Source organism: Centrocercus urophasianus, unplaced genomic scaffold (genome assembly GCF_019232065.1).
Source record: "Centrocercus urophasianus isolate 14NV4802_14NV808 unplaced genomic scaffold, USGS_Curo_1.0 seq_20, whole genome shotgun sequence".
NCBI classification, from domain to species: domain Eukaryota; kingdom Metazoa; phylum Chordata; class Aves; order Galliformes; family Phasianidae; genus Centrocercus; species Centrocercus urophasianus.
Window position 1 is genome coordinate 3,327,010 of NW_024884756.1, and position 22,917 is coordinate 3,349,926.

The window sequence follows — 22,917 nt, forward strand, 5'->3', positions numbered from 1 at the left end:
TATATATGAGAGGACAGTAAACAGTTTTAATTCTTCTTTACCAAACAAATCAAGGAGACAGACAACATATCAGGAGAGAATACCCTTTTTGGTCAGCTCACAACGGAGGGTCTATGACATCTGTAATCCCTGAACTGTTTCTATGGATGGGATCTTTTTTCCTAGTATTATAGGCACAGTTCTACTTCCCAAGGGAATTTTTCACGGATTCCCAATTGATGCCATAAGCCCACTGCTCCAGAAAGTTATTGTAGGATACTTCAGGGGACTGATTACCTTCATGAAATACCAGAAAAACACAGGCAATTAGTACGCTGATGGTGCAGCCCTACAGAAAGACCAGCACATCAGCAGAAGTGCCTCACTCCTACGCTCTGGGATAATGGGCTCTGCAGGCAGAGCTGAACCTTGAGCCGCTCCAGCAGGGTTACTGAGGCTCCCTCTGAAGACGGTGGAGCCAGCAGGCTCTTCTGCTTCCCTACATCAGCTGCCAAGCAGCACCACAGGCCCGTCCTTCACAATATACACAGACTGTCTTCTATCAGCCAAAATAACCAACATCCAGCTGCCTGAAACCTTTCTCTTCCCACCCAGAGTGACAGCTTTTCATAACCATTGAGAATACGTGGTCTGCTTTATCCCAAACCCCAGTGCACAAAGGTTACATTTGCTTCCTCTACCGTCTGCTTGGTAAATAACAGCAAGGTAGACTTCACTGCCCACCGTATCTCATCCTCAGGATCAATCTCAGGCCTATGAGCTTCAGCAGATGCCAGGGACAGGTACTGCGGATAACCATTTTATTACTATATTCTACGCTGCATTAAGAGAACACAGCACATCTGTGGTGCCAGCATTTGTATGTATTATTCATGTAGTGGTGTGGACACACCTGGAGCTCTGCAGACAAAGTAAAATGCAGTTCCTTTCTTGAGACAGTTCCAGCCTAAATCAAAAGGAGGTGAGCAAAGCCTTATACGCAGTGCAGGCAAACACTGCTTCTCAAAACAACACGCTAAGACAGCACTTGTGTTCAAGTTGTGTCCTAGAAGAGCTGCAGCAGCAGGTAGCCTCTGACTGGAACTCAACAGCACATCAACATCAGCAGCTCATCAGATAATTTTGAACATGCCATCATCTAAAGCACTATGAAATTAATGGCCTTTCACCATGGCAATTGAAAAACATTTTGAAATCAATCTTAAGCAACTGGAGAAATTGCATTTCTTATTTACTTCTATTTGTGCACTTATTCTAAAGCAAAACTCTAAAAGCCACTGGACTATTTACAGTATCAACACAGGTAGTCCCTAAACACAGCAAAACCCAAGGCCAGAACTGTAAACAGTGTTAAAAATGACTTTAATTTTGCTGACATTACATGCTAAGCTAGAGAAGAAAGAAGCATCTAGTGCACAGCTGCTTCCTTTAAACTCTTACTAGAAAAAAATAAGTTGGTCCATGAAAACCAGAACTAATGAAGCCTGAATATCTACAGAAATGCATTTTGCCTCTTAGCACCACCACCTTAGCTGCTGATTAAATATAAATACTGGGAATTGATTGATCTTTTAGACCTCAAGCTTTGTCAGAATTTAGCCTGCAGGTTAGACATTTCTAGAGAGCATGGGTGATTGTGTCAGGAACTGGTGCAGAAGATGCATGTACAAAGAATAGGGGGCACGTCCTTGTAAGCTGCATTTTCCTTGGAAACAAGGCTAAAAACTGTGAGGCAGATAGTTACATGAGGAAAGCACAGACCTACCACTGACTATCCCAAGAAAGCAGTATCTCACTTTTCCATCTGATACTAAACTCAACACAAGGGATGCAAATGCCAGGCATGAGTTCAAGCTGCAGGCATTATTTCCCTCTTTTGTCCTACTACACTGGTCTCTCAAGGGCTTGTAACCAAGGAGAGATGGTGAAATCTGGATGAATTTTAAAAAGTTGAGGTCAACAGATTATTGAGAAGATTCCCATAAAAAAAATACAGGTGATTTTTTCCACACTAGGTGAGAGACCTGCCTGGACAGGACTCTGTGGCTAAAACTTTCTGTGGGTACAAAGGAAGAAAGCACAAAGCCCTAAAAGAGAAATATATCAGAAGTCACATGGAAACAGCATCTGGCTCAGAAAGTCTTGATATGAGAGAGTCCAAAGAGGGTGCTAGGACAAAACCTGACAAATGCCCTTCCAGTTCCTACCCATGTCCATGCACTCCCTGGTGCTCCATGCTCCGGACCATCATCCCATCCCAATGATTTGCATTTCACAGCATGTGTAGCCATGCTTGAGTTCTTAGCCTGCATAAAAATAAAACGCCCAGCAGCACAGAGCCTGATTCCAAAGTAAGTCGCATCCTTGAGAATACAGGCTTAAGATATAATTCACTTTTTTTTAGTTATTTTTATGTCCAAAAGTCTGAGCCACATTAATTATTTCAAGTGACATTTCTTGTTAAAACCCCCAGGTTTTTTGATCCCCGTGGCTCTATTTGGCAGTTCTTTCCATTATCCACATAGGCTATATGCTTGTCCAAGCCATACCTTAATTGCAATGTTACATTGTTCAGAATAATCTTAAGCCAAACTTCTATTTGTTAATTCTCATCAAATGTCATTTATACAGAAAGTGAAGGCTAGAACACCAGAAATAGAAACATGAGATTTCTTCTCTTTACTTACATCGTTTATCACCAAAGCTGAAAGAGAACCTTCCAAGATGCAACAACCAATCACAAACTGACATTTTATAAACCAGTGAGAAAGTTCAAAGTCAGGAATAGGAGTAATAACCAGCAGAGGGTGGAAGGCACGTAGGCATGTAGCTTTTTGTGCCGTCATTCTGCAAAAGCCTGCCACCCAAAGCTACCAGCTGGAAATCAGCAGAAAGTTTTGTCATTGCATAGTATGCCAAAAGCAAACTCAAGGTGATTTTTCATTCTATGTTACTGAATTGCAAGATCCTTTGAGCACATGCTCGCGTCTTCAAGATCCATGACAGGAGAGCTGCATTCCCTGCCATCCTACTTAGCTGACAGCTCGGTGTGATAACAAAGGGAAAGAAGTAAAGCATTCCTCAGGCATGGGTCCCCTTGCCAGACCCTACAGCAGACACAGCGTCATGGAAAGACATTTTTAATTATTTGACAAAAGTTGATCTTCTTTTATTAAAACTTCCTTGAAGCTGCAATTTCATGGCTGCAATGCGTTCAACATAACACGCTCCTACTACCAAAAAAAGATTCCCAGTGTGGTATACACAAATTCTACAGAATGACTTCAAGTTGATTGCAAGCACATCCCAACCTGTTCTCCAAATTCTAAAGCATTTTCCCTTTCTGAACTGAGTACTGATGGCAGAAGCGGGCATATCCAATCATACACAGAAATAGCATTTTACCTGGTGCTTCCCACTGCTCTGATCAGCCTGGCTGTCACAACATGCAATTAGTCCTTTATTTCAGGGCTTTGGCCTGCTCTAAACGCAGCCTACAGTTCGGCACCCAGGGTCACTACGATGATATTTTGTCACGTCCACATGGCAGCACATTGTTCCAAGCTCAGGTTATCATCTGCACGGCCCGCAGTCAGACCTGCTCCATTGCAATCCATTAGCTTGCTAAGATTAGCTTGGTCCCTCTGCAGAAACACGGAGTGCATTACCATTCACTGCAGGCGAGTCTTTTTAAAGTATAAAAAATGAGCTAGCTGTCTTTCAACGTCACGTAATTAAGAACAGTTAAATGAGATTTTAAAATAATTTAGGCACCTGGTAGAAGGCAGTTTTAGTCCACACAAAATTGCCTCTTAGGAGGGTCTGGAAGCGTGCCAGGTAAGAAATAAAAGCAAAAAGATAAGACTGGCTACAACACTTGGAAATTAGAGGGAGTGAAATGCACAGACAGCAGGCACTGGACAACGCGGGGCCCTGTGCAAGACTAGGAGCCCAGTGAATAATTACCTTTATAATGGTTAAAATTGTCATGAATAAAGTTCTCACAGCTGGTATTCCATGCCACAATTCCACAACCTACCTGCTGTGACATAAGAGAACTTCACCATCCTATTGGAAGTGGAGGAGCTCATACTAGCTTGGCCAATGAGACCAAAATTGCAAATGCTGCATACAATGAAGGTAGATTCAGATTCTGGCCATACAGCTGTGCCATCTTGCTTTAGGATACTGCAAAAAACTAACATGCTTTCCCATAACTGTTATCTGTTCTGCACCAATGTTCTCCCTCATCAGCATCAATGTCAGTTGAAAGCTTCCTATACGGTATTTATGTTTTAAAAATAAATTAGCGTATTTAAACCACATAAAAACATGCACAGTGCCAATCAGTGGCCATAAAATACATTAAACAGCATGTTAATAGCGTGCAATGCTTAGTATCAACACCCATCTCATTCAGCACGTCTTTTTTCATCTGTTGGAAAGACTCCAGACCTCAAATTCTAATGAAGGCCTGTTGATGTAGGCAAAAGTGTGGCTTGGAAGGAGTTCAGATACATGAATCCCACATACAGAGCAGATTTATGACCCACATTAACAACGATAAACTTGTGCCACAGTTCCTCTGTAAGGCAAAGTCATGGATCAGCCATTTCCTATTCATTATCAGTCCCAAATGGGTGTCCAGTCACGCCTAATTCCAATCAATGAGCCGTAATGAACCGCAGTCATCCATCTCATTTGCACGTTTCTACAAAGCACCATTTTTAAGCTGCATATTTATGTGCATAGAGAGTTCAGAGAGTGCATAAAGATTTCCCTAGTCTGTGAGAAGTTCTGCACTGACACGTGAACATTTCCCAGGAACCTGGAAGACCAACTCATGCTGTGCAATGAACTCTCGATTGCAAAACCTCGAGGAAGAGCACACAACTGCACTGTGGGCAATATCAGATCTCAGAGCCATGCCCTGCTGGCAGGAATACACCCAAAGGCAGGGGATTAGCTAGTGGAGGCAGTGACCAATAGCAAATCAAAGCGTGAGAATGAAGGAGGAGCTGAAATGCTGAATATTGACACAATGCTGCGTGTAAGAAAAAGCAGCATACCAAATTCCATCCTTTACAACAATGGTTTTATATGAGGTCATGCAGTCTAGTATCTGAACAATCAAGGGGGAGAAACAAAAAAGAAGAAAAAAAAAAAACTACAACCCAACACCAGAACTCCAAACCAGCTCCTTTTAAAGCTGATGGCAGACACAGACACACTGTGGCCCTTTTCTTTTCTGTTCCCCAGTCATTTTACATATTCACTACTCAAAAAACAAAGAATACAATTACAAGCTGAGAACAGGCTTCCACATCCACTTCCTTCAGTGGTCAAGGAAATCCTGGTTCTTACTTCACAGATGGTCAACATTGCATGCTACTCCTGCCACTGCAACTGCTTTGTAACTGAAATTGCCTAAAGCACTGAAATGAAAAAGGCTGAGAGAAAAAACATATGCAATAAATGACAGCCACACAACTCCTATCTGGTCTTTGCCCAAGACGAATTTTCCTCCTTTCAAACATCCCATCTTATTGCGTACTTAAGACCATTTCGAATTCATTCCCAACTGGAAGCAATAATGTAAAGTTCCAAGCCTGGAAACAAGATTCATGGCAAGAAATCCAAAATATCCACAGGCTAATTTCAAAACACACTGCCCAAAGGTTGGGAAATAAATTATATATGCTTTACTAAGAAAACATATGAAATACTAAAGGAAAACACTTGAAACTTTTGCCACTATGCAGGAAGGAAACAATATCAAGAACTAAGAAAGTGTAATGAAATCAACACAACGGTTAATTTTCCAGATATGAACTAAAATATCAAATTTTAATTTTCTGGCCAGAAGATTAATGAAACAAGTCTACCATTCTATTAAAAACAAAATAAAGCAAGCAAGCTAAAGGAAACAAAAACACCAGAAACCTTCAACTCCAAATGAAAATTAAAATCAGTGTGAATACTTAATGAAACCTAAGCCTCCTATCTTGAAAGGGATGCTTCCGTATGATTCAATTTAAAAAAATTAAAAAAAAGCATTCAAATATTTTGGGTTTATTTTCAACTGAAATATCTTCCATGCTGCCTCACAATCAAATTGCCTTTCTCCAGTCAACTCTAGCACTAATGTTTCTTATTTTAACTGCTACACATTAGGAAAATGCACATTTTAACATAAACATAGACATCTCCTTACCTACTCCACTAGAAACCCTTGCAGCAGACTTTAGGGACAAAACAATTGCCTTTATTGCACAGAAGAAAACAATAATGAAACAGGAATGTTAAAGACATCGAGATTATAATTGCAAACAATGAAACATAACACAGAAGATTCTATTATAAGAGATGTTTTGATGTGTATAACAACCCTGGAAAGAGCTGGAGTAAGACATTTAGCAGAACCACAGGATTAGATTGACAGCACTGCAACCAGCCCAAGCGAGGAATCAGTAAGCTTTCTGTATTTTAACTCCAAACTCTCAAGCACCAGCAAAGCTAGAAGAAAACCTGAACTACCCAAGGCCCAGAGCCTTCTGAGTGAACAAAAGTATCTTTTTCTCCAAACCAAAGCAAATGACTTGAATATCTGCAAAACAGCATTACCCCTGGTGACTCATGGGCAGCAGCTGTACTAAGAACAGCTGAAACTAAAAACCAGGGTGAAGTGGACAAGGAGCACACAAATGGCATGAAGAGCCATCAAATTTCAACTGGATGTTCATACAGCATATTCATGGCTCCCCAGAAGCTGAACTAATACATTTAGAAATACACCACTTTAGTAGTGCTCTACAAGAGATTTCAATTGCATTTTCCTCTTTTTCCTTTCTAACCGAGAATTCATCATACAAAGAGAACTTTCTCAAATAAGTTCTATTCCATTTCCACACCAGATCTGGCTATCCATATAGCTGAGAAAAGTTCTCTTATTTTCTAAGCACCTAAGCATTTAAGCCAAAATATTAGAGATTGACTAATAAAGCTTTTCTTGTAAAGAGATCTACCTTGATACCTGTTTTGGGAAACTGAAGAAGAGCATCACAGTGCCTTTTCAACCAATACAATGAGATTGGCTTGATGATCCCAATGGCTCCTACAGCTGTTTGCAGGTCTAAAATTCACATAATCAAAGAATGTAACATGCAAAAAAGTCATTTACAAGTAAGACCATTTCTACATAGGCAAAGCGTTCAGAACATTTGAAAATTATTTACCTTATAGACAAGCTAGGAATTTAAGTGACATTATAAAGGTAAGGTTAAAAAAATGCTATATAAAGACCAGCTATCTTTTTTGTAGCAGTAGGAGTTCTAACACATATAAGGTCACATGTTACAGGTATCAATACTTAGGTCCTTAACAAGGAGACTTTAAGGAGGTGCTTTGTTTTTGTGATGGAGGGGCAACAAACTCACGAGTAACAAATGCATTATATTCTCTGAGAGAAAAAAAAAAGAAAGATGCAAACAGTGGAAAGAGATTAGAGAAAATAAGCCCAATAATAAAAAGAAAGAAAAAATAAAAATAAAAGTAAGTAAATAAATAAATGAGATCCCAAAGAATTCCTGAGTTTGAATTGAACTGTTTGATTTGACCAAATTCAAATCCACTACTGCCATCAATAAAATTATTTCCAAGACAAAACCAAAGTGACAACATCAATCCTTTGGAGTCCTATCTCACTTTGTCATGGAAAAATGTTTGAAAAACACAGCCAAGGATTGATCTTTATTATTCAAGAGAACTCATGCATGTAAGACTGGCCAGACACCAAAGAAAAAACATTGGTAGTTAAATATTTACTACTCAGAAAAGTAGAGAAATATCATCCAATAAAATACATATCTATAATTAAATATCCCTTGCCTTTACTCATTATTTACTTCGTGAGAGAGATGTAATCCTTCCTCAAACCCCTAGGTGCACAAAAAAACCCAAACTGTTTTAGCAGAAAGCTCCAAAAATGAAAGCTTAATGTTATCCTAGCATTCATTTTCCAAGCTGTTGGCACTTGTGGCTGTGACCCTGCACCCAGCCCCTGGTGGGAGAGATGGGCTTTTGTGGCATGGCTTTGGCCTGAAGGCTGCTTGGGCGCCGAGCCGCTCGGGGGCTGACATCGGGATGCTGCTCTGAGCCATTCCCAACACGTTCTGTAAGTCTTTATGATCAGCTTTTGAAGCAAGATAGCCTCCAACTTTTTTTGTCAGCATCTTACAGACACGTTAACTGTCTGTTCTTGCTTAGCCGCTCTCTTCCACTGACAGCAAACTGCCATTAGGACAGCACTAGCTCTGGGGAACAAGGGACAAACCTAAGTTGGAAGCTTGCTTGGAGGCTCACATAAAAATTCTGTGAAAGGGAATTTACGTTTCAGAAGCCACATTCCTTTCTCCTTCCCTCAAGAAGCAGGAGGAAAAAGTTAATGCCCCTCTATATGCACATAAAAAATGTAAGGAACATGCAGGAGACAAAACATACAAGCAAATGAATAAACCAGCTACGCTTTGCACAACATTTACCCCTACAACTCCTTTACAATACACAAGAAACATAGAAAAGAGACATAAAGCAATTGGCATCGGCATCTTATCATAAATTTCTAAAATGCAGAAGAACCTGACTTCACTTCAGATGCAAAAAGCCCACTGCAAACCACACACACAACAACCAGACTGCAGGCATTCGAACCAGCTCCCGTTGTACCACAGCGTTTACAAGTCTGAGCCATACCTGCAAATCGGCGGAAATACCTAAAGACACTCAACCAAATGGTACTGATATGAAATTACTGCTCTTAGGAACAGGATGGCAGTTTACCTTAAGCCCTCTGTTCATTAGTTCCACACAAAGATTTCCAGATGTTTCCAGTGATTGACTTTCAAATTTTCACAAGTCTGTAAAACCACCTGTGAAGGTAACCACAGAGTGGCTTCATCAAATGGCAGCATTTTATTATGACGCGTTTTCCTCCTGTAATTGTTTGAAATATACATTTGGACTGCTCAATAGGAGGACTGCTCCTTCTGTCAGCTAGCTTCCTCCCTTGGCCTGTCATCAGCATCTGTCTCTCCTGCTGCTTGCTGAATTACTGGAATGGAGATATTATTAGTGAATCACTACCTTGGAGTGGTCAATATTTCCACCAACCAAGAAGAGAAGCCAAAGATGGTTTCCCAATAAAGCATGGTCGTTGTGGGTGAAAAATGAAGCCTATTCAGTAACTGCACTATGGCAGTGCAGATCGTTTGCTTTATAAAGAAATCAATGTAATGACAGACTTTTAAGGTTCCTGATATAAAAGAAACATGTTGCATTTTGTATTTTGTCCTGCAAAGTATTTCTAGCTTCTAACAGCTGCTAAAGAACAGTTCCGGTAAGTGAAGAAGTTATTTAGAAAGAGAAAAGTAGTGCACACTCCCAACAAATCTCCACAACTGAAGCAGCTGAGCCTCAAAATTCAAAATTTACACAATAGCACCTTGCTTTTTTCTTCCTATTGAAATGGGAAACTGTACTTCCTTAAAAGTAGATGCAACAATCCCTGCAGAACGCTACCAGCCTGATTCCAAATGACTCTCAAGTCAAAGGATACAGATGGCCCACAGTCTGCTGGTACAACCATCACAAAGACAGAAGATAGAAGTTCAGGTGAACAAGGATGACTTAACAACAACAAAAACATCTAGAGGTTTGGACGTCTGCTTGATATCTGGGTTACATAAGAAAACGCTCCTCAGAATAGCAGGAGCAGCAGAAAAAAAAGCCAATTCTGCACAACAAAACAGCATCTAAACGTGTAGCAAAGCCACTATTATTACCACCCCATATTTTCCAAAGGCACATTGCAGAATTGATCTCTAAAGGAAAATAAAACAAGATACATGTATTGCTTTTTCTTAAAGCTCATACTCACCAATAGTTAACACGTCACTCTGAAATGATATAAAGCTTATTATAGATACACATCCCAGAAAGCCACAGAGAATAACCAGCAGTTGCACGTGCCAGAACAGATTAGTATGGGTAGAAACATTTGGCTTGTGAGAGTGGGTAGAAGGGGAAAAATTTTAATCAAATCCATTACCTGGTTATTGATTTCTTTTTGCCAGACTGATCCTGTAGAATACTTATAAAGACTCTGACATTGAGATGTTTGGCCAAAGATATTGGATTAGTCTAAGCAGAAGCTGGGCTTCTCATGTAATCTCTCATATTTCATTTATATGTGATTTATTCCTTTGTCCAGCAGAGGCTTTTTATTGATAAAAAATAATGAGATTGAGAATCCCAAAGGAAATGTAATGCCCACCCACTCAAGCATGCTTGTGAAGTAAAAATAGTAGGCTTTGTTGGCTTGAGAGAGAATGACGTTATACAAAGACTGTTTCCTTGTGTAAGAAGCCTGAAGCTTGCCAAAGACTTCTGAAATAGACCAAACTATTTTTGAAATTAAAATGTTATCATACTTCTATGAAAACATCAAATCCACATTAACACTGCAGGCTGGGGAACTGACTAGAGGATTTCTGAAATAGTCTTTTTCTTGCAGAATAAATGAAAGGAGTTTCCTGTATGAGTTTTCAGTTTGAGGAGACATCGCACCAGATGTGCAGTCTGCTAAAAGCGATGCGTTACAGCCTGCCAGGCGACTGAAAATTAATCACACCCCTCAGAAGAGCTTTCTAACCATTGTCAAATTGAATACATAACCTGGTAACTGAAGACTTCGTTCAACTACAGGAGAATCAAAGGTTCTCTAAGAAATTAAATCATTATGCCTTTGTGACAGAAATACTGTGCGAAAGTCCTAAGGAAAATGTGCAGGTCTATCTCGCATTTCCTTAATAGCTATTAACAGTAATAAAAGGATAAATAAAAAACATCTGTTTCTGTAGGAAACCTTGAATAGGGCTTTAAAGCATCTATGTCATGGCACAAATCAGAAAAATTCTATTTCACTGATAGCCAACGGAGACTTTTGTGATTAACATGAGTCTTACAGCTCTTTCTTATGTTAATTCTCAGAGCAGATTCAGCGGCTTTTAACTCTCAGCCCGGTTCTCTGCAAAGTGTGGTACTCAATGTTAATGACTGAAAAACTAGCAGAAGTCTTCTTCTAAAGATCATCATTCATGGACCACTTATTCTCAGCCACCTCTGAGCTCCTGTTACCAAGAGGACCTTACTGAGAGGCTCTGAGGTATAACAGGAGTTTTCCTGACCAGTCTTAGTTTCTGAATACAGAGCTCTTATGAATGACCTCTCTCAAACCATCTCAGTTGTCTTAACGTGACTAAAGAACCTAGCTACGCTCAATGCATCAAATCCCTCTATTTGCTGAGGTTTCTGGGTCACATATAGCATTATTTAAAAAAATATATTAGTTGCAATACATTACCAAACAGAAGCCAGCCATTTGTTTTAGTGTCAGGTCATCTGTCTCACTCTCTTCAAACCCTGAAGCTGTTTCTTCACTGAGCACTGATATATGAGAGCATTATTATTGTCAGGAAGGCTGGCATGGATCAAACGCATCAGTATCTACCAGTAATAGAGCCCTCCTCACCAGTTTGGTCTGTAGGGAGTCAGGAGCTGCAGAGGTAAGGGATGAAGAAGGAGGAACGCTCCCCATTTGCAATTCACCTTGATAATCAAAGCACTCCACCTTTCAAGCTACACAAGCGGGTCCGCTGTGAGATGCTGAAATTGTACATATACCTGCCAAGCTGTCGAGTCTCATTTTTGCTCCTCAGCATCTCCCCCCTTCTCCAAGCACAAGCCTTCTGGGACTCGGCGAGCAGAGGGCAGTGTCAGATTCTGCCTGTTACTGCTGAACAACACATCACAGCTGTCTCCAAATCCTGCTCACTCCTCCTTCCCATGAATGCCTCCCCTGCTCAACCCAGCCTTACTCCCCCACAGCTCCATCACAGGGTTCTCCCTGCCCTCCCTCATTCCTCGATTACTGCATGGCTTTATGGTCAGTGCTTTCTTTTCACATTACAGTTCAGCTCTGGATAGGGTTGTTGTTTTGTTTTGTTTTTTAAACAAGCCCAACTGATGGAACAATGAAAAATTTAAATTACGTTAAAATAAAACCGAGGACTTAACTGAATAATAATTCATTTCAGTTTCTCAGTTTATTCTGACTTCTCAATTCTGCTTAAGGCTTTTTTGTCTATTTTTTACCCTTAAAAGTTTCTGTGCAACAAGGAAATCGGTTCTGCTCTAACGGTCTACTTCCAGAGTTGCACATTTATCATCCATTGCTCTTCAGAACTGAGAATATATCATCTTTTTCACGCTTAGGATCTCCAGTAACATTTTGGACTTGGGAAGCCACCATCAGGTACTCAGGTACTCATAGCACCACACATTTCAGGGTGGAAAAAAAACTATTCCAAGCATCCAACTGTGTTTTCCATACTATATCCTACGCCTTAAAGTTCCCCTGGAGCCACAGCAAAGCTAAAGCAAGCAGCTTTTGGCTGCTTCTACACTGGCCAACGTAAGGTTGGTAGCAACTTCGTGCTGCTTAGCTTTACGCACTTGGAAGAGACCTTGGTTTTATAGGCCAGCACTTCTGCAGACCAAATATTAATAGACATTTCATTGCTGATCATCACTAACCTCTCAATCACTTCAGGAACACCAAAATCTCTGGTGTCAATAGCCTCCTCTGATGTTCTGCAGAACCCCCTAAATCTTCTAGAGAATTCCAGCCCAGCTGCAAACATTAATTCCTCCCTCCCCTTTATTCAAGGCCTCACATCCACCTTCTTGAGATATTTTGCTAATTCTTCCCGCATCCTGTCTTTGCATGGCACTTACCTATCCATGCACAGATTTTTGTTGATGTAAATCATCTCCTTTAGCTTTGACAGACATAATCTAAAGCTGCTTCTGATATAGGAGAACATGGATTGTTCTTTTGGCTCAGCATCTCACCTTCCTCTTGATCAGACCTCATCATCTCCTTTTTCTGCAGTATTGATCACAATCACCTTTATTTTAAGATGCTTGATGCACTTACCCCATCTTTTTTCTCTCCCCTAATTACCGAGGAGACAATTCCCACCTGCAGTTTTCCAACAGCAACAAAACTCACATAAAATCCATGCAGCTCAAGATAACTCTTGTGGCATTTTTTTGTTATAATAAACAAACCAACAACAGTTTTGATTTCTTTGCTCAGCAACTCTTGGAGTTCAAATAGCAACTGAAAAGATACAGGCAATTTGGCCTCTGTCTCAGGTGAACAGGAGGCTACGAGGAGCTGACAATTTGACAATTTTCAGTGCAAGTTTTAAATAGCTTTCAGAACCTACAGTTGGTGCTTTTTTTTTTTTTTTTTTCCTTTTCCTCCAATTCGAAGGTTTGTTAATAGAAATTCACTGTGTTCCACAGAGGTGAATGCCTGCATGAAAAGGGCTACAAACATTTCACAAGAGCTGACCTGTTGAATATTTATAAATACATTAAGGATACTACACATTAATACAGGCAGACATATGTGCTTAGCACGAATATGGTGTTTTACAGTTCACCAGAACTTTCTAGGACATTAACACACCTCTGCTACGCCACAGAGCTTAATCTTTCAGCCATTCAGGAGTGGTAGCGATGAAGATAAATCCACCACATGCCCTGAAATATCTTAGAGCAGTCAGACTCAAGTTCTTGAAGGTATATTCAAAAACATCCTCAACCTATATGGAAACTCGCAGGAGACGCAGCTTTTACCTACTACTCCAAACAACTCAGTCCAGCTGGTGTCTACAGGCAGGCTGCACAGCTTTTCAGCTAACAAGTTCACATAGATGGCTGTGGCAACTCTGAAGCCTCTTTCCTTCACAAACATAAAAAGCAAGCTGAGAAATACTCCTGTAACAACAATGTAATTCCTGTGATAGTTTACAACAGTGACAGACACTTGCAACAGCTAATTCAGAGTACCATTCAGCCAGACTGGAAAGGAAAGCGTGTTTGTTTTTGAACTATGAGCAGTTGCCATCCGACCTTCAAAGAGCAAGCACTGTTCTCCTCCCTCCATCCAGCTGCTGTACTCTGCTGATAACAGCACCTGTTTGAAGTTTTACTTTTATTTTAAAAGCTCAAGGCAAAATTCTGCACTCAAATCTGTAGAGAGCATCACAACTGATGTCCTGCTGTCTTTGCGCACACGGAGCTGCTCTGCTCCTGGTCCAGTGCCCTGGGAGCGACCACTGTGCAGTGAGAGCCTACAGATGGAAGAGCATGAGGCACAGCGTAACCATGCACCGTATAGACAGGAGGTTCAGCACATCACATGCTCTCATCTACCCACTGTACACAGATCACCTTTCAGACTAGAGGCAGAGATTGATCTAAACCTGATTTTATAGGTACAGAAGATACAAATTAGAGGACAACAAAGAAAATGTAGAAACAAAGGAATTTAACCCGTATTTCCATAACACAATTAAACAGCCCAGACAAAAATAGTTTTCTTTTCAACTTCTGCATGAACATCCTACTGAATATTTAAAATAGAAACAAAACTAGGCTATCTATATTTGATCCCAGAAAACTTTTCTGAAAACTTTCCATTTCTACTTCATTATTTTCATTTCTGGAATACCTGATATACAGGAGAGAAAAAAAAAAAAACTATGATTAAATGCCTTCTGTCACATTATATATTTTCTCCGGTAACATAAGACAATATTGTAGAAGCACTGCTTTTGAATCACTCCAGAGCATTCAGCAGGAGTCAATTTATACTGCAAGTGAATAATGATGTACCTCAACTCATTTTAATTTCAATAATTGAATGAGAAATAGGAAAGTCTATTGAAAGGACTGTATTCTGGTCAAAGACTAATGAGAAAACAGTTTTGAGACTTTGAGTCAGCGGGTGTCATGGTAACAATGCATTATCGAAATCTGATTAGCATGCCCAGCAGCTTTATAAATGATAACATGCTCTTCTAATTGTATTTCCCTTTCTTTCCCTATGATGAGTTTTATATTCATAACTGGTAGGAAGCAAGGCAGCATTCTGTTCAGCTGGAAGTTAGGCTTAGGATGTCCAGCATGCTCACAAACTTGGTGCAACTTGTCACCCAATAATGGAAAATTTTTCCTACAATCTTAACGTTAGAAGCTGAGACTGTCTCTCCTCTTCCCATCTCAACTATATGGGATTTTGAAGTCACATATCACTCTTTCCTTTCAAATCTATGAAACTGTTTCTAAGGATATACACACGAAATAGAATATCCTGAAGCATGAGTGTGGACTATGTTTTGCAAGAGGAAAGGGTGCAGAAGTAAAGCAGAAGGGCTTCAAATCTGCCGCAGGAAACATTACTCCAGCTGCCCAAGGTTTTGAAAAGTGGAATTTTAGAGTGCTTGGAGGACTGCACACACATTTAACTCACAACCATATCAAAAACTGGGAGCAATTATGAAGTTCAATAGGATCCTTTTCCTTCTCATGAGGGAAAGAACTGATACAGAGTAATAAATACAAGGAAAATAGGAGGTTAGAAGCTTAGTAATGCTCCTTTTACAAGCAAACCAGAGGTGAGTACCCTGACTGACCTTAACTAACAGTAACAGGCTCTATCACAATTGCAGCCTCAAAAAATGCGAAGCAAAATCATTTCAGTACACAGACTCAGCCTTAAAAAAAAAAAAAAAAAAACAAACAACACAAAAAACCATTTTCTTACAGTATAAAAGCACCATTTTCATCAGAACAATCAAGAAATCTACTAAACTTCTGACTCATTTCTGGAACCACTGTACCCTAAGTATTTGTTTCTCATTTCTCACGTTTGCGTTTGTCTACTAATTCAGCTTCAAATCTGCATAAAGAAAAAGGAGAAAAGCTCATGCTCTTATTCTCCAGGTAAGCTACAACTCATTTAGTCATGTGACAAATAATACAAGAAAACAAATTTTCTGTATTTTTAATAGTGGAACCGTGTTTGTTACAGTGCATGAACACAAAAAATAAGCGGTCAACTCGATCTGAAAGCTTCTTAGTCCTTGTTACGTGCACTGGCACGTGGACAAAGCTTAAGACGTACAAAATACTAAAAGCAATCAATGTTAAGTCAACATAGCAAAAGCCAGAGGAACACTTATCTACATGTTTGGAAATTCAGCAGAGAGCGCAGGGTTACGCTGAGAATAGAAAGTCATCAAAGCAGGCCAGTGAGCAAAGAAAGAGCAAACAAGCACTCCCCAGAAGAGATTAGTACTTGTTCAGGGGACTGTTTGCACTAACCTTGGATGGAAGCAGCAGCCTGAAACCCAATCAGTGTGACCTTCACCCACCATGATGATGTTCCAATCAGGAAAAGCCCACATTTTCCAGAGGCAGTCATCACTGCCAGTGACTACTGTGTCTTTCAGGGGATGCGAGGCCAAGCTGCAAAACCAAAGAGAGGCAGGTCATGTTCTGTACCAGAATCATTTCAGCAACATCTAAACATGACTGTTTCTGGATGGACTAAATAAGCAGTGCGACGCTCTCTATCACAATCAGAATTTAAAATACTTGCTATGCAGATGAGTTTCTGCTTCTACTGATGGAAAGAGCAGAACATGACTGACATCTGTGAAACCAGACTTGTTCCCACACCCTCCTGAAGTTCCAGTGCGTTGAAACACTCCAGTGTATGTTTCTGAGCACTTTGATTGTTCTTAGAAAAACCCAACAGGATAACACAAACAACCACAACCAGCGTGAATCACTGTTCCCCACCCAAAATAATTTCAGAAGTACTGGCTTGCCAGCCTGCTGCTGACAGCTGAAAGGAACAAGGACAAAAGGACTGTTTTCTCCACTGTCCCTATAGGTCTGGAATCTTGTAGCACTGAAAAATAGCTCAAATTGCAGTCCAGTAGCTACTGGCTCTGCCATCACTTTAGCACCAATTCACTGGGATTAGGCTACGGTCAGAAAATCTATTTCAACTCTATACTCAAATCATGTAAACACGTTTTCCATTTTGCATTATACAGCACACCGGGACATAATGGAAATCACATACTTATCACGTCCCTATACTGCAAACTTGGTTTATTTTTGATTTGGCAAATGTAGCACAGCCCAAAACGGATCCAGAGAAGAAAATAAATCTCTTGAAAAGGTAACAAGTGCATATTTCATACAGATTTGGTTATTTGATTTAAATTATTGTTATGCTTTACCATTTGTTGAACATCAAGAAGTGTCTAGGAGCTGAATGAAGTCCCAGTATTATTTAAACAGACTTAATCTGGAGTTCAGAATTAAAATGCAACGAAGAAGAAAGGAATCACAACCTGTGCATGCACCTATTTCAGTTGTGCACCAGAGCTGACAGTTTTCAGAGAGAAATGCTTATAAAACAGAACCAGAATAGAGAGAGAAGATGCCAAGCAGCTAAATGGGAAGAAAAGAGAGGTCATGAAACGCACACAATTACTCTATCATAAAAGTATCTTTTTTGAAATAGGATCTTCCTCCTGCACTGTCATTATTTCATAAAATTCCTAAACCAGAACTGCAGGTTCTACTATATGGGGAAGCACGATTCCCTCTGTCTAACCAAGGCCAAAAACACACTCATGTCAACTAGCATCTGTTCCTGCAGTTTAAGACACAGTCTAGGAAGATTCCTACAGATTCAACACTTGAATCATCTGTTAGAACAAGGTATTTGGGCTTTACTCATTCTCTAATTTCTGAGAGAGAAAAAAAAGTTGTTTGTTTTTTTTTTTTTGTCTTGACCTAAATAAGAGTAACTTCCTTGGCATTTGCAGGGAGAAAAGAGGAAGGAATGATGTGATTTAAATTCTCCAGAGAGGCACAGAGAGCACCTGTATCATTTAGATTGGCCATAACAGATACGTAGGATGGCAAGGAGGGAAGAAAGATAAAAGAAGAGAAATTAAAATCTTGAGAAGGCATGCCAGTGGCTTGCAAATTACTGGCTGAGAACAACTCTCCCAGAATTCCCCTACCATCAGGGACCTCTGACACAAAAAATCCTGATACAACAACGCTGCCTGGAATAAATGCAGGAATGTAGCACCAGAAGCGTGCTATGCAAAAAGAGGACCCCACTTTCGAGAAAAATTAGTGGGATATCTGTAAGAGATGAATCCATCAGGACTACGTCTGCTCTTTCCTCGGGTTCTGAAACATCAAGACAGGTTGCATTAAACAGAATCTTTATTGGCATGCACACAGTAGTGCATATAAGCATAACATTGATTAGCTGAAGTTTTTCTCATAATTTCAGATAATTCAGATAGAAAACCCTCCATCTCTCAGCATCCAATTCTTCCCTTAAGATATTTTGTGTTAGTTGAGTGCATGCCTATTAAGACTTTCTATCACTCCTTTCTCTTACAATCTTCCTAAACAGTTACTTTTGTAGATGCATTATACAACTTACATTAAGTCACTATGGCATCTCTCACTGTAGATTCAAAGGGAAGTTGACACAAGTTGGATCCCTCCTTGCTTTCTGAACAGACTTCACTCCTGTCTCGGCTGCAGTTGCCCATCAATACGAGCTGTGCTGCCAGGCACCCTGCATCATCTCCAAGGAACATTTCTCCTTCCCTCAACCTTCCCAACACATTTCCAGTCCAGCTTTTGAGAAGTCTGAACTTATCCAGTGATAAGACATGTCTGGAGAGCTTAAAGACAATTCATCAAGTGTATATCACACAGAAGAAAACTTCTGGTCATCACAACAAGCCCACAAGAACATGTTTCACGGACTTTTAATTGCAGTACTCTTACAAAAGTTGCTGTCCAACGGTTTTTTTCCTCCATGCCAATTTTGTAGGGACACAGTGCACGCTATTTAATTAACAGCAAGTATGTGACATAACCACCGTTGCACCGCTTCTGAGAAAGGGAAGCCCATTCATCCAAAGAGAGTTCTATACACAGCGTTAATTAGACATCCTTGTCTTCATTTCTGGCAATACAGCACACTATAGATTTTTGCTTCATCTCTGCTCACAGGCTCTAATTATTTCCAGCACAGGTGACTTTGGGTAGATTGCAATGAAAATCAATAAAGGAACACGTGTGATAGAAACATCGGTTTTCTCCTCCTCTGGGATGGAAGTGGGATCAGAAAAGACTCAGTCCAGAAAAAGAAACTCAAAGATTCACTGCTGTTGATTGTGTATGTACCCATGTTTACACAACTCATTTTGGCATTATAAGCCACTCTCATTTCTTCAGCACTTGCCATGGAAGACAGATAGTACTACCAGTAATTTGCTTTCAAAACAATCATCGATTATTCTAATTTATTTTGAGTAATACATAAAAATATGCTATCTTCAAGATGCAAAACACTTTCAGTCTCAACACATACTGCATTTGATCACTCCATATGTACAAAATCAATCTGCTGGTTAAAAAGTGTTAAATCTGTTTGTTTTAACACCGACACTGACTATACTGCACCGGGGCAGGGAGGTGTCAGTTTGTTGATAAGGAAAGCTTTCTGGCAGTAAGATTTCTGCAGCACTGGAACCAACAGCTACCCGCTATCATTAGGCTATTCTTCAAGTTCTCAGAACACCTTGCACCTATTACTCAGGCAGACCAGACTGGTTGATGCCTGAGGTGCCTCCAAGTCCTACAGTAGCAATGCTCCTCTGGAGTCCCAGCTCATTCAGTGCACAGAGCAGTGCTCCTACCCGAGGGGCAATCACCAACTTAATAAAAGCAACACCTCAACCCACTTCTCACAAATAACTGCAGTTAACCCCAATTTCACAGATACAGGACACTAAGGTACAAGAAGAAAATCAACTGTTTTTTCAAAAAGAATTTCAGGGGACTAGAATAGGTCACAAAAATAATTACTGGATATTCAGCAATTCTAGCATACAAGATCTCAGGAGACTGCAGGAGCAGCAGGAGTCCAGAACTCTAAACTTTACACAGAAAATTTCTGTCTGAGGAGAGACACCCTGGTGAAATTAACAATGGCTCAAAACCCAGCCTTGTAATGGAAACTTGGGGAAACGCAGCTCTCTCTACCTCTGCCATTAAGTTATCCAAGCTTGCTGGAATGGAAAAGCAGAGCAGGCTTTGAAGGCAGGAATATCACAGGCACCAAATTCAAGAGGATGGCTTTTCATTGAGGCCTCAAAGCAAAACGACGTGTGCTTAAATTTTAGGAACTGTTTTACTGATATCAAGGATCCTCTTCACACGCATACACCTAATTACATTGCTGGAATAGGGCCTAAAAACCTAAAGAGTTTTTAAAAGCTGAAATTTTATTCCAGCCCCAATTTTGCTGGCACCTAGCTAGTGCTGAGACCCAAGAGAACCCAATCCGTTACAAACATAAGATGTGCAGGCTGCACCATGTAACTGCATGGCAGTTTCTTACCTCCTGTGTTTGCAGGGAAATGGAGGCCAGAAATCCATGGCGCTTCAGTTAGCGGGGTACGGCGTGAGGAGAGTCCATGCCATCACCCCTCTGCAGCCTTGCTCTCTAATGTTAGGGCCAATACGGAGGAAGAACACCTCGCAGGAGTTTTACATCATTAGAAAGGCTGATTATTACCTGATGATGGCTCAAAAGGCCACAGCTGGCAGACAGGATGGACTCTTCTGCCATCACAAGCACTGTGCAGAGGGACCAATGGGCACAAGCAACAGGACCAAGTACTCAGCTCCTTCCTCAAACACCTTTCAATGCACTTCTCCTCTTTACCTCCCTAATAGCAGCAAAGACAATAGGATATACCAAAATGGCTCTCACGCTCAATTTCCTGTCAAAATCTGGTCCTCAGTGTGAAGTTTATCCAAGCTGCAAACAGCAAGGTGCTGCAAGCAGCTCGCCCTGCCACCCAGCCCATGCAGAGACCCCGCCAGATGAACTTTCCTGACAGGAATGGCAGTCTGCGCAGAGCCTGTGGTGTATCAAGGGAAAGTCTCCATCTTGTTAGTTTCTCAGCCTATCTCCTCCTCCTGCCCTGCTGAGCAAGCAAGAAGCTGGATGCGGTCTGGCCCTCAGCCACATCACCCAGCATACACACCACAGAAGCCTCATTAGCTATTATGCCCATTACACTTTACCCTAATTTGTATTCTTTCAACCACATTTCACTAGAACAGTTATTTCTACCACCTTTTCATCTTGGCTTGGTGGTCTCACCTGCCAGTGTGCTTGAGCAACAATTGTGACCCTGACATTCAATTCAGGGGCTTATTACACATGGATAGCATAACTGAAACGGTTTGCGTTTCTGTCTGAGGTCTTAAAATGTCTTTTTGTAACAGAAGGGAACAGGGAAGAAAGGTTGCAAAAGACAAAATAACTGGAAAGGAAAAAAAAGGATGAAACACAAACTATGAAGAGAATGTAAGTAGGAGAAAGGCACCCACAGCACAGAGCTTGTATCTTCTGATTCATTCACGTAAATGCAGTCTGTGACTGATCTCATTCACAGTCCAGTCCTGTCTGATAGAAGCCTGCTCTGCTTCCTGAGGTCCCATGACACAGGAATTGGGAGCAATAGCCGTTGCTGGGACCTTACCCTTCCTCATTCCATCTGTCTTGCCTGACCAGCAAGCCTTGAGACAGTAATTAGAAGACAGCCATACAGAAACTTCAACCCACATTTCTAAAAGGCCCTAACAGTTAATAATTTAAAATGCTACCTAATGTACCTATTCACGCTATTATGCAGAAAACATCTTCAATCTTAGCTGCAAACATATTTATTCTTGTGGAAAAGCATAAATTCACACACTTTCTTCATAACAAAGAACTTCAAAAAGCAAACACTACACAGCATACAAAGCCTCCACAAATAATTGTACTAAACGCATCATTATCACTCACAGATACAAACACATTTGTAGTGGTAAGACAGTAGAGCCTATTTTGTGATGCTCCGTGCTTGATCGCTTTATTCACTGTGTTTGCTATTATCAAAACCCACTAATTTGTAATAGCTTTCTGAGTATTTGTAACCTACCTAGGTTTTACTGCATTAGATTTGATTACGGACATGCTGGGCCACTCTAAAATCATTATCTTCTTAACAGCTAAGCTTAGCACTACATCACATCTTAGAAAAATTCAAAACCATCATGTTGATTTGCATGTGTTTTATTTAGGTTAGATGTATGCATATTCTTGAATTATGCACTGCCAGGAGTCCTGATCATTTCACAGCATATTAGCTTAAAAACATACATAATCCCTCTCAAGATACAGCCCTTAATCACATCACAGAAAGAGAATTTTCCTAGAACCTATATGATAAATTGTCCACGTTGTTGTATACTCATGTACTGCAAACCTCAGAAACCCAACATTAAGCCTTTCATCTAGGATGCTTGTAAACAACAACAGGCATGAATCTAAATCAACTCTGAGAGAATCTTCGTTTATTCATTTCTCCCCTTTGCTTACAAGGTTGTTGATAATTACTGCTGGCCCAAAAAGTCACTTTGTCTACAATGTCAGCTGTTAAACACTACAGCATTTCTCACCTGCCTTAAACCAAAGCACTGGGCAATCCAGGCAATGTTGCTACAGAGAAAGCTACTGTTCATTTTCAGACTGCAGTTTATTATTGTTGTGCTGATCTTAGCTGTGTTTTTCTTCTTTATTTCCACTGTCCTACCATTCAGATGATGACAAAGTTGGGCACAGAACAATGGACAGAAATCACATCGCCTGGAAATACACTTCTATGAGTCTAAATGTTTAAAAATCCACAACAACAACTAATCCATGAGTCACTGTGAGTTCGCAAAGTTCTCATTTCATATGCATCCGAATCAATTCTCCAAGCTGAGTCAACTTACCAGGTACCCGTTGCACTGCAAGAAGTATTTAAGCCAAAAGAAAGAGCAGCA

The 22,917-nt window shown here is 40.4% G+C and overlaps 1 protein-coding gene across 1 annotated transcript in view; it reads right to left on the minus strand.

Moving 5' to 3' along the window:
- Positions 1-22,917, minus strand: part of SPAG16 (sperm associated antigen 16) — a 351,259-nt gene that overhangs the window by 156,106 nt on the left and 172,236 nt on the right. The window contains exon 11 of the mRNA XM_042822342.1: positions 16,297-16,440. Coding sequence (XP_042678276.1) covers positions 16,297-16,440 — 144 coding nt within the window. The remainder of the gene's footprint in view (positions 1-16,296; positions 16,441-22,917) is intronic.